This window comes from Protopterus annectens, chromosome 9.part0 (genome assembly GCF_019279795.1).
Source record: "Protopterus annectens isolate FY-2018-M chromosome 9.part0, PAN1.0, whole genome shotgun sequence".
In the NCBI taxonomy this organism is placed as follows: Eukaryota; Metazoa; Chordata; order Ceratodontiformes; family Protopteridae; genus Protopterus; species Protopterus annectens.
Genome location: NC_056743.1, coordinates 1,134,365,506 through 1,134,379,286, shown reverse-complemented (window position 1 = coordinate 1,134,379,286; position 13,781 = coordinate 1,134,365,506). Strand labels below are relative to the sequence as shown.

Genomic DNA, 13,781 nt, shown 5'->3' with positions numbered 1-13,781 from the left:
GTCCTTCTAGTTGTTCTAGAAGTTATGATTTTAATTTGTAAATGACAAACGTCTTTTAATATATATAGGGCAGGGGTGGCTCACAGAACCAATGTCGGTTTACATTGAACATTTTGTTCGACCTCTAATAGAGGCAGTTCCACATATTCTAAGAGACAGCAAACAATTTTTACTTGAACTGTATGAGTATTTGAAACAGTTAAGTGATTCTTGTGAATATATATTAGTGACTCTTGATGTAGTGAGTCTTTTTACTGTGATTCCAAATGATATGGGAGTTATGTACATGCAGCGGTTTCTACATTCTCATTCTACTTATACTGATGAGAGGATAGATATGCTGTGTTTATTTATGGAGATCATTTTGCATAATAATGTCTTCATGTTTGGTGAGTCTATATTTATACAGAGAGATGGAGTAGCTATGGGCACTCCGTGTGCCAATAGTTACGCCAACATGGTGATGGCATATTGGGAGGAGGAGTTCTTCTTTCGAACAAGTGGATTCAGGGAAAAGGTGGGGTTCTATAAGAGGTTTGTGGATGACCTCTTTTTTATATGGCATGGGGATGTTGATTGCCTGTTGTTGTTTGTTGAAGAGGTCAATAATTCCACTAATTTCTTGAAATTTACACTGTGTCACTCTAAGGACTCTATTTCATTCCTTGATGTTTATATGAATAGACTCCCTTGTGGGTTATTGAATACGTCTATACATAGGAAGCTGTGTTATAAGAATACTTTATTACATCGTCAGAGCATGCACCCTAAGTATGTGTTTGATAATGTTTTGAAAGGACAACTTATGAGAGCCTCCAGACTCAACCCTAGTTATGATGGTTATCAGGAGGAGTTAGTTAAGCTAAGGAGAATGTTCCTTGAGAGAGGCTATACTGAACAAGCATTTGACTATATGTTACGGGATGTTTATGCTCTTAGATCAACCACAGCTAAACCATACTTCTCTGAAGGATTTGTGAGAACAGATGATAAGGATACAATTGTAGCAGAGACATTAAGAGCTCCTTTATTCTACACTAAAGATGCAGTACATATTAAAAATTCCTTGATTAAACATTGGGAGGTACTCAAACTTGATCATGAACTAAGTGAGTTGGTTGGTCCTGAACCCAAGATTGTGTATAAGAATAAACCCAATCTCAGGAGCATGTTATGCTATAAGAAGGTTTCAGGAGAAAGGGTTAAACGTTGTGATTTTGCTTATAACACTATACCTTGTGGTAGATGCAACCAATGCGGTGCTATTGATACTGATACCACTTTTGTTAACCCTAATAACAATCTTGTCTACAAGTTTAACACAGGGACTGATTGTATGAGCAAGAATGTTGTTTATTTAGCTAGATGCCAAGCCTGTACATCCTTCTACATAGGAAAAACTAATAGGACCCTGAGAGAGAGAATCAGGGAACATTTGTATCATGTCAGACTTGGCACGGATACCAGTGCCCTAGCTAAACATGTTAAGATCTCAGGACCTCAACACACTTTTTTATTTTCTGTAGTACAGGAAGTGTTTGAGAGCAGTAGAGGAGGTGATTTGATTAATCACACTTTGGAATGTGAGATGAGGTGGATTATAAGGTGTAAGGCTGATAGACCACCGGGCCTTAATGAGAGAGTAAATATTAGACCCATTCTCAGGAAGAGGAGATGTTTTAGACCCAAGAAATGATATGTGTATATGCATAAAATAGTACTCTACCTGATATGTATGCACCATATTAGGTATAGCTCCATTATGTACTCACTTGCTACATTATTATTAGTCATTAATTGTTTGTTTGGTTCATGCAATGCATTTATGGAGTTTGTTTTTATGTTTAGTGCATATTATGTTTTTTACAGATAGTTGATATTACTTCCTTGGGAATGTTGTAGGAGTTATTTTTATTTATTTTTTTTATTTTTTTATTTATTTATTTATTTTATTTTTTACCTTTATACATATGTATATTTTTTATTTATACATATATACATTTACTGATGTTTTACATATGTATATGTTTTAAATGTTATGTTGTTTTTAATATATACATTCCCAAATACCTTTTATGTATGTGTCTTCGTACACACACATTTATATAATCTTTCTGTATGGGAGCAGTAGTTAGCACTATATACACCTAGCAGTTGCTAAGCATTTAATTATGATATGTTTTTAACCAATAGGATTTAGTTAGTGATTATTTAAACTGTTGCATAGTTGAATGTGTTTATACGTCTGAGGAAGCCTTTGGGTGAAAGCACTAACGTTTATTCAATAAATGAGAATTGGTTCGTGTTTCTAGCAGTGTTTTATTGTGTGGAAGTGAAGCTGAGTCGTGTTTCATGGTGTAGAAGTGTAGCTGAGTTGGAAGACTTTACATCTTGGACGTTTTCCGTGCATTTGGACTTTTTCTGCCAGTGACCCTGCATCTATTGGTGTGTTTTGTCTTTTAATATATTAGTGAACTCATGAAAAGTAGGAGGAGATTTTGAAATCCAATTTTTCGTTATTGTCTTTCTAGCCACTGCTAGTATGGGCCAAATAAATGAGTATTTTATTTTTCTAACACACTGAGGAATGGGTGTATTAAATATAGCCAGAGATTTGTTTAATATAACGTTATCTGAAAAAAAGTGCTTGTAATAAATCATTTACATTCTTTGGAATTCTATTTTCTTATTTTTAATAAAAATTCAATGTGATCTTTGACACAGATCTTACATAAGAAGTTTTGACAAAGGCATTTTTACTAATTTGTATGCCTTTTTTAAGAGCAGTCATTCCTATAGCACTAGTTTTTCTTTATTATTGATTTGTTCTTCCTTAGGGAAAGTATATATAACCCTTATGGGTAGAAAACTACATTTCCTCAGTAACAGGTTATGTTGTCTATATATATATATATATATATATATATATATATATATATATATATATATATAAAATGTGTGTGTGTGTGTGTGTGTGTGTGTGTGTGTGTGTGTGTGTGTGTGTGTATATATATATATATATATATATATATATATACATAGAGAGAGAGAGAGAGACAGAGAGAGATAAATAGGTAGATATATTTAGATATAGATGTAAAGATAGACATAGATAGCTATAGGCACAAACACTTAATTGCAGTCCAGCCTGCTTACTTAACAATGTCTTTGCAGTTACAACTCCATTTAATCTCTGTATAATTTCTATGGTAACTGTTTAATTTATACATTTTGCATGATTATTTTTTGCTAAGCAGCATTCACTATTTAATTATTGTTCAATTTATCCATTAAAAAAGTGGTATTAGACCTTAATTTCTATCTTTATGTAGTCTTATAACATCTTCCCAGGCTTAGCTAACATCCTTAGCAACAAGTCAATAACCTTCTCAGGCTCTACCGTATAAACACATGTCATCTACAAACAAAGAAAGCATAATATCCTTATGACCTACCTATGCCCTCTGATACATGATTTCTATATCATAGTTGCAAAAACTCTAAATATAAAATAAATAAAAGAGGGAAAGGGGACAGCCCTAGTTTTTCACTTTAACAGTAAGACCATAACTTCCTGCACACATCTTAACTTCAGCTATAGATGGCTCATTTATATGGCTCTTTAATGGTCTATATCAAGTCAATAAACTCATACATAAAACCAAACTACTTGAGGACCCATGTCAAATAAATCCACACTGGTACTGATGATGTCCTCTTCTGCTCTTTTGTTCTCTTCATTATTACCTCAGTTTTCAATATAGTGTCAAATGTATGCCTTCCTCCCATAAACCCACTAATCATCACTTATTACATGAGGTATACATTTAGCCAATCTCACTGTATACACTGCTATAAATTATTTATAAATGTATGCCTTCCTCCCATAAACCCACTAATCATCACTTATTACATGAGGTATACATTTAGCCAATCTCACTGTATACACTGCTATAAATTATTTATAAATGTATGCCTTCCTCCCATAAACCCACTAATCATCACTTATTACATGAGGTATACATTTAGCCAATCTCACTGCATACACTGCTATAAATTATTTATAAATGTATGCCTTCCTCCCATAAACCCATTAATCATCACTTATTACATGAGGTATACCTTTAGCCAATCTCACTGCATACACTGCTATAAATTATTTATAAATGTATGCCTTCCTCCCATAAACCCACTAATCATCACTTATTACATGAGGTATACATTTAGCCAATCTCACTGTATACACTGCTATAAATTATTTATAAATGTATGCCTTCCTCCCATAAACCCACTAATCATCACTTATTACATGAGGTATACATTTAGCCAATCTCACTGTATACACTGCTATAAATTATTTATAAATGTATGCCTTCCTCCCATAAACCCACTAATCATCACTTATTACATGAGGTATACATTTAGCCAATCTCACTGCATACACTGCTATAAATTATTTATAAATGTATGCCTTCCTCCCATAAACCCATTAATCATCACTTATTACATGAGGTATACCTTTAGCCAATCTCACTGCATACACTGCTATAAATTATTTATAAATGTATGCCTTCCTCCCATAAACCCACTAATCATCACTTATTACATGAGGTATACATTTAGCCAATCTCACTGCATACACTGCTATAAATTATTTATAGCCCTGACCTAAAACTGAAATAGATGTACAGTATGCCAGCAAAGATAAACTCATTTTCCCTTGATATAACAAATCCATTGCCTCTTTCTTTGAAGCAGGACCCTCCTTAGATTCCAACATCACACTGAAAAGTTGTATTGGCATGAGAAAACACTCTCCTTACCTGATAGGCACAATTTATTTGGTAACCTATCCCTAGCTGGACCTTCTGTCTTGTGTGTCCCTTTATAAGCAGGCAATAGTTCCTGGCAGAGTGGATACTGCGGAAAAATAATGGACTGCTCAAGGCTGTTGTAACACCTGATGCTGCAAGTAGAGGGTATCTCCACCCCTGGAAGGTCTGTTATTTCTCTGTAACACCCACTCTGGAGGGCCTTAATCACTTCTAAACTAGATTGTTAAGTTATTTATTAAGTTGCTTTGCATTTTTTTAGTATTAGTGCATGTTACACATATGGTAATGTTTTGGAGTTGGTATAGATTATGCTTTTGGAGAAAGTGTTTTACATCCAAAGTATGAGTTCTGCAAATATTTAATAATGTCTATACACACACACACACACACACACACACACACACACACACACACACACACACACACATTCTCACAGATCTATTTTAGAGGCACAGATGTAGCTACTTTGTTGATGGATTACAGCTCAGATGGCTGACTGTGATCAGATGAATTACTATATAGCTGCTTTAATGCATTTCAGCTCTTGCTGTTTGCTGTCAGACTGATACAGTAAAACCACTGCAAGATGCATATGTGTACATGTGAGTGAACAAACACACATTCTAACCTCTGTAGATCAGTCTGACATATCCAGATCCTGAGTATGATACCCATAAATATCCTAAAATGTTTCTTGTGAATCCATAAAAAGTCTTAAAAACAACTAGAAAATCTCAATTGTCTCATCTGACACTCTATCATTGCTATCATAAACTGAATTCTTGTTGTACAGGCCAAAGAGGTGTAGTCATTATCAAAATAAACTTGTTAATCACCAGTATTACATGCCTTCTTTGGAGGCCAAAGCAAAGACAGCATCTGGTTCTTTACCTTAAAAATGTCAAATCTTACCAGTTTAATTCCTGGCTGTTTTGTCTCTCCCCATCTTCACACCATGTAAATCAGTACAACTTCCCAATGTTTACATGGACAAAGGCATCACAGTCCTACCATTCTTCCTTTTCAGGCACCCAAATAATATGTATACTCATACTGAGTGCTCTACCTTCAAAATCAGAAGGCTTTTGTCTTAATTTGACCAACTCAATATCTATGGACACAGCTTTATCATTTAAGTCCTGGCACTCCTTTTTCAAGCACTAAGTAGCATCTGCACATGATTTTATAGCTTTCACTATTTATTTATTTATTTTATTTTATTTTACATTTGTTGACCGGGATAGTCCGACTGGATGCATGTCCATTTTCAGCGGAGGCTCGGGGAGAAAAGCTCCAAGGGTAAGCAGATACAGAATTACATAATACCAGCATTACATGTTACAAACAGGCTAGTTACAAAGATTACATAAGTAAGCAAGTTAAACAAGTTCCACAGGTTACAGTTAATCCTGAGCACAAGTCAGGATTAAATTAAATTACACAGTAAACTGGTTAACATATTTTTACACATTCTAGAGAGAGTTAGCCAGGCTTGATACATTGACATAATCTATCTCATTTTCTCACACTTTAGCTTCTGCTATTTAGGTTGCAGGCTCTTTACTTCCTATCCAGATTTTAGTTTTAAACTAGACTTCAGATTGAACTGGCCTCAGTTTAACTCAAGACACTTGTGAATTGTTCAAATTAATTATTGTCATCTCCTTTAATTGACCATCATTTGCTATGCTGAGCACCTTCAACTCTGACAACTGTTACACTTCCAGTTTCTTCTTTTAAATTGTTCTTAATCATTTATTTATTTATTATTTGCCAACTGTAGGCATGAAATACAGTACCTTTCTACTTACTGCTTACTGGAACAATCATTTTATAGACCATTACTAACACAAAGTAACCTTTTTACCAAGTTATCAGTTAGGAAACACCTAGTCATCATGGCACTATCACTGGAAGTTGAAAAGGAAATTTCTTACTGCTTCAGAAAATTAGAACTGGATGAAAGCATACCACCCAGTATCACCAAGATAACTCTTAACCCTTGAGACGTGGGTATCCATGATGCTATTATAAAAGGATATGTGTAGACTGGCAGTATGTAGAGGGTGGATGGGAAGTATTTATTTATATTGCTAAAAATCACTCTCTTAATATACAAAAAATGATTCACTCTGTTTTGAAGACTCAGAACTTGAGGACTGAAATGGAGAACTATCACTCCTATTACTGGTAACTGATGTAGGGGAATAGGGTACTTCCATTGTCAATGTACAAACACGTGGCTTTGAGTGAGGGAAGAAACTGTAGTGTATGTGCTTGGATAGTTTTTACCTTTCTTTTTCTTATCTATACAAAACTAAAACAAAGCCATACTTGCAGTTGCCAATGGATGTTTTTCTCATGGTAGTTTTCCATTAGAGGGCAGCTTTTTTTATTAAAAGGGCTAGAAAAAAAAGGCATTTCATAAATATCTCTGCTCAAAATGCAATCTTTGACACAATGTCTAGAATTCAAAATTTAAAGCACACTTTTTGTCTTGCAGGAAATCCCTGTTTTTTGTAAGTTTAGCTGTTACGATAATTAGCAGGAGTGATTCACACAGCCCTGATTCCAGGTGTTCACCATTTATTATGTATTAATTGGTTATAAAAATACAGAACATCTAATTCTTTGGAGGTAGACCTGCACTACTTAGAATGTCCAAGGAAGCCACAATAATTACAGTGTTTTGGGCCAAACTGCCACTGCTACTTCATCAATACTTATTTTAATGATTGTGCATTATCTATGATAGTTTTGCTGATTGTTATTCATATCCAACAGGGCAACTCAATGAAACTTTTGTTAGAGGCAGCAAAGTAATAGTAACCAAAATGTGTTATTTCATTTTTCACAGATGGACACTGTTTAATTTTGTTGCATTTCTGTTTTCAGAACCTCTGCAGCTAAGGCTAATAGGGCCAGATAACTGCTCTGGTGTTCTCGAAGTGTATAAAAATCATAAATGGGGAACCGTTTCTCCTACTTCATGGACAGAGGAAAGAGTTACTTCTGTGTGTCACCATCTTAATTGTGGAAACTACCTTGATTTTGGAGGCAAGGTACTAAATGAAAAAAGATATTCTCCTTTGAGGTGGTCTCTGGCAACAGAAAGCTGTAGAGGAGGAATGAATGAAGATTCCTGCTTTACTGATCAAGACAATCCAGAAAAAAATATTATCCTCAGCATGGTTTGTTCAGGTAAATTTTAAAACCATACAAATAATTAATGATGTCTTACACTTGAAACACTAGTCACCTGACAAGTAGCAACTTTATCATTATCCGTGGACCTAGAGATGCTATGCAAATGTTATATGCAGCAGGACGACAATGAGCAATTTTCTTTCAGTACATGCAAAGAGGGTTACTATTAACCAGACATCTGGATTCTAGAGATGATACCCAATTTGTCATATAAAGATCCTGAGTAATGATTCTTACGTTTAGGCCCATTTACTACTGATGGTATGCAATTTTCTTTCAGGGAAAAACAAAGTTATTGTATTTATCCCTTAATATTGCAATTTGTTTTTGTAGACATATTCTTGTCATAGATTGTACTGCAGTAAATTTTAGGTGCTGTATTTTGTGCATTCATTTTATAAAATACCATGTTTTGGTTATACACTAACATGAAACAAAAAACTTGTATACCTCATTTATGCACGTTTTCAATAATTAAAAAAACAAGAGATTTTGAAAACAAACTATTTGCAAATACTTTGGGAAAGTTCATTGTGTTCTGTTATGTATAGATTACACACAAATAACCTCTGCCTTATCTATAAAACAGTGCACGGTCTGGTTCTTCTTTATAGTCTAGTCATGGAATTAACTGCTGGTGAGTTAACACTGGACCTGGAAACTCAGTAACAGAAAAAAATTAGAAATACATTATGGAATTCCTTTCCCTTACATTCAGAGCAATTAATTTAATAATGTTTTTGATCTCCTTCACCCCCTTCTGACTGCCAACCATCAAGCCCCCCCGACTGTGATTATGCCAATCAGAACAGCCACTTGTTGGGAAGATGTCAACCAGGAGCCATCACGGACTAATGATTTTTTTTTTCTGGCCATACCCCGTTCTCTATAGTTGACATGTGTGCTTATACATGTGAATGCTCTTGTGCCATCCCTCATGCATGTGATGACCATACAAACACTGGTCAGCAAAGCCAAGCGCATATTCCCAACCTATACACTACATGCAGTGCAGCTTTTTCAATAATATGTACCAGAAGTGCAATGAGTTTAGTGTCACCCTCTCCTACAACAGGCGTGCTGTTAGTCAATCACTTACTCTCAATCATCTCTTACTGGTTACACTTGCACTGGGAACTAGCCAATCCTATGTCATCTGGACTGCAGTTAGGGCTTTGTCCCTGTATGTCATGGAGCTTGTATCTTCAAAATTAATTCTGATACACTTACAGATAGTAGAAACTATCAGTGTGGAGTTACAGCACTCAAGCTTCTTGAAAGGCAGTAGGTCAAAAGCTAGTCAATGGAACCATGGGATCTAAAAAAATTATTGTTTTTAAAATAAGACAAAAGTGCAGCATTATCCTACTTTTAATAAAACCAACCCAGTGTCTGATTTAGAAACACAGAAAAGAGATATGGATAGCTTTGCTCAGCCCACAAACCAGTCATGGTTTTTATCCACCATCATACTTCAGATACCATTTGTTCTGATTTACTCAATAGTTATTTTATTAAACAATTTATAGTTCTTGGTCTCTTGATCTCCTTAGGAGGGATGCATTAAGAATCAACCCCATCTTCTGTGAAGTAGTTTCCTTTTATAAGCCTCAGTTTACTCACTCCAGGCAGTTTCAGTGCTTAATGACTTACTGTTGTGTGCCATTTTGTCTGAACAAGTCTTTCCCCTGTAGTCCTCTTTATGTTTACCTCAAAAATTTCAGGGAATTGAACATCTACTTATTTAGCAACTTGTTATATAAGGAAGACTCTTTAAGCCTTCATATAATATTTCTGAGCCTGATCACATAATACTTTTGCTGTTATTCTCCATTCACTGAAAATGATTCTGGGGTAGGTGAGACAAAATACTGCATTGGACCTTCTGAACATACTAACATAGACCTAACAGAGAAAAGGTATTCTGCCCTCATTCTGCCAGTGGTTATAGACGCTACACAGTATAGTTTCAAGCTCTGATTTTAATGTACACACATTTATTTAGAAACATTCTCACAAATGGGGAAGAACATACCCATACATCGTTATTTATGTATTCTTGGTAATGGAGCAGGGTTCAATAAGACTGTAACCACAAAATTATATTTTCTACCCACACAAATATCTATATACTTATTTTTATATATATATATATATATATATATATATATATATATATATATATATATATATATATATATATATATATATATATATGTATATATATATATATATATATATATATATATAAATGTGTGTGTGTGTGTACACACACACACATGCACACGCACACACACACGCACACACACACACGCACACACACACACACACACACACACATACACACACACACACACACACACACACACACACACACACACACACACACCTATTCATGTGCACTGAAATTGATCTAATGTTCACAATATAAACAATCAGAACACTAACAAAAATATTTAAAACAGACAAAAACACTCATAGCAGGGAATGTAATATGCTCTTTTCCAGCTGTTGTGCAACCTAAGCAAGGATATATAGGGTTAGAAGGGCATATGGGGATAAAGAGGGGAATTGCCCATGCAATAACATTAGTTTTGGATGTGAATGCTGTCTTTGGTGGACAAATTATACAGTCAACAATTAAATGAGGTTGTAGTAATTACGGGTTGGCTAATATACCTTTTCATCATTATTGTGTGATCTAGAAGAATATATATGTATATCTATGCATATATATATATATATATATATATATATATATATATATATATATATATATATATATATATATGGGTCTCCTTCAAAACACTGAAAGACCAGAACATCGAAAGTGTTTTGAAGGAGACCAAAATAACAAAACTGCAGAACACCGAAAAGCGAGAAATTCAAAACCCCGGTGTTACGGGATTTTGATTTAGCGCTTTTGGTGTTCCACTGTGGGTGAGTATGCATGTGTAAGTGTATTTGTGAGAGGTAGTGCTGTGTGTAAGTGTGTGTTGTGACTGTGGTGTGTGTGTGGGGGGGGGGACTGCAGTGTGTTGGTGTGAGTTTGCCTTGTGTGTCTGTTTGTGCGATCTTGGAGTTAGAATATTAAAGTAGGGGATGTGGGGTGCAGGGGCTTGCGCTCCTGCCTATTTGTAGTGTAGGGTGGTGTAGTTAGTAGTTTGGAGCAGTTGTGTATTTATTTGTGTATGTTTTTTGTGCGTGTTATACTTCCGTGGTTTTCGGTGTTGTGGGGTTTCGTTGTTTTGTTCTCAAGGTTTTGGTTTTCAGTGTTGTGAGGTTTCGTTGTTCTGAAGTAGACCCATATATATATATATATATATATATATATATATATATATATATATATATATAGCAGGCAGTGTGGAGGCACAGCACCTCATATGGACCTCATGGGAGGTGCTGGGGGTTGCAACCTGTAAAAAACATGTATTTTTGTTTGAATGCTTCAAAGTAGTGTCTGTGAGTATGCAGAGTCTGCTATTGGCATTTTCATGTCGATTATATATACTCAGTATTAGCATCCCTATCGGTTATCTCTATGAGTAGTGGTTTAAGCATAGAATGTTAATCATAGCTAGGGTAGACATTGTCCCATAGGCTAGGTAGAGATCCTGTCTAACTACTCTCTAGGAAATGGAACATAATGACAATTCCTGCAGCCTTTCAAAATTGTTCAGGCTTTCCTCTACTTTTTCTGCGAAAAAAATGGTATATTATCAAATTGTTTCTTTTGGCTACTTTGAAAACTGCATAGTGCAGAGTATATTCAATAATTGGTCTGATAACTGGAATTCATTAATTCCAATGCCCTGGAGCAACTCATTCTTACCCCCAACAGGGGTAGAAACATCCTTGATCTGATCATTACTAACATGGGTGATCATTACTCTGCACCAGTAATCAACTCCTCCCTGGTCAGATCTGACGACAAGCTAATCACCATGGATATCCACATCCCACCCTCACCACCCAAAGGAAACCACGTAAAAAACTTCCCCAAAGCCAATGTTGGGCTTCTAAAAACAGAGGTGGTTAACTTTACGACACCCGTGCAAATAGAAAATAGGTGCATGACTGCTGAATCATACACCAATGCACTGTGTGAGCACATACACAATTGCATGGAACGGGCCATACCAAACAGAAGCAAGACGCTCTCCTCCTAAAAAAGGAAGCCAATCTGGTGGTCCCCCACCATAAACAAATTCTACAACAAAAGGAAAAAACCGTCGCAGAAAAGGGTGAAGTCCCAAGACTGGAAAAACTCCTTTGTTAGCCTCAGCAAAAAATTGAGATCCATTATCAAATCCTCTAAAGCTAGCTATGAAAACAAAATTGCTGCAGATTCTAAAGACAACCACAAGGCATTCTATAGTTATGTCAAGAATCTACATGTCAATACTCAGATCTGCTCTGAGTTACAGCACATTGGCAATACATATACAGAACCAACTGATATTGCCAACCTTACCCCCTTTTCACCCCCTAAAAGGCCTATCACAATACCTGAAGAATGCTAAGTTCCTATTATCATGACTACACAGGTAAAATTCGCACTGTCCAAAGCCAAGAATACAGCTTCCATAGGACCTGATAATATCCCTGTCTGTGTTCTACATGAATTACAAAGTGATTACCCCTGAGTACACCTGAGTACCCTGTTCAATCACAGTCTCATTTTAGGCTTTGTTCCTACTGAATGGTACACTGCTATGGTCATCCCACTCCACAATGGGGGAGCGACTACAGACCCTGGGAACTACCACCCCATTAGCCTGACGAGTCTGATATGTAAGGCTATAGAGTGCATCATTATGGACCTTATAAATAAGGACATAGGGAATCTCCAAACTCTGGATCCTATGCAGTGTGTGTTTGTGAAAGGTAGATCATGCCTGCTCAACCTGATAGACTTCTTCGAGTCTGTCACCAGAGCTGTGGATGAGGGCAAGGTAGTTCACACAGCCTACCTAGATCTTGCCAAGGCCTTCAACACCATCCCTCACTCAGGAATCACAGATAGACTCACTAAACTAGGCATAAACCCCGATGTAATAAGATGGGTTGCCAACTGGCACACTGATAGAACCCACACTGTGAAAGTAGCGGACTCCAAATCTGACTACCGACCAGTTACAAGTGGTGTCCCACAAGGATCGGTCCTAGGTCTTCTCCTGTTTGTTATCTACTTCTCTGAAGTTCAAGCCAACACAAAGGGACTCCGGCTGACCACATTCGCAGATGATTGCAAACTGGGAGTCGTTATTGATTCTCCAACTGATGTAGACATTCTAGAAAAAGGCCTCACTGACAGCAATGACTGGTGCCAGATGCATGGCCTTAAGCTCAATGCCAAAATGTGGATTGTCATTCCCTTTGGGAAAAATTTGGTGCCCATGAACTACCACATAGGCGGTAGTTCACTAAATACTGAAGGTGTGATAAGAGACCTGGGGACACAGGTTGACAGCAACCTCTCCTTTGATAACCACATTGCCACTGTAGTCAGAAAGTCCTTCTATGTGGCACATCTCATTACAAAAGGTTTCTCATCCAGGAAGAAAGAGGTCATAATCCATCTCTACTCATCCCTCATTAGACCTATTATAAAATACAACACCCCATTTGGTATGTACCTCACTAGACACCTACAACAACTGGAAAGGACACAAAAATACCTCACTAAGAAGATCTTTGGCCTTAGATACATGCCCTATATGAACAGGCTCAAAA

At 36.2% G+C, this 13,781-nt stretch overlaps 1 protein-coding gene across 2 annotated transcripts in view; it reads left to right on the top strand.

Annotated features, from left to right (window-relative positions):
• The window catches only part of CD5 (CD5 molecule), a 469,322-nt gene that overhangs the window by 176,393 nt on the left and 279,148 nt on the right, over positions 1-13,781 (top strand). For both annotated transcript variants that reach the window (XM_044083991.1, XM_044083989.1), the window contains exon 5: positions 7,731-8,036. In XM_044083991.1, the coding sequence (XP_043939926.1) occupies positions 7,731-8,036 (306 nt within the window). The remainder of the gene's footprint in view (positions 1-7,730; positions 8,037-13,781) is intronic.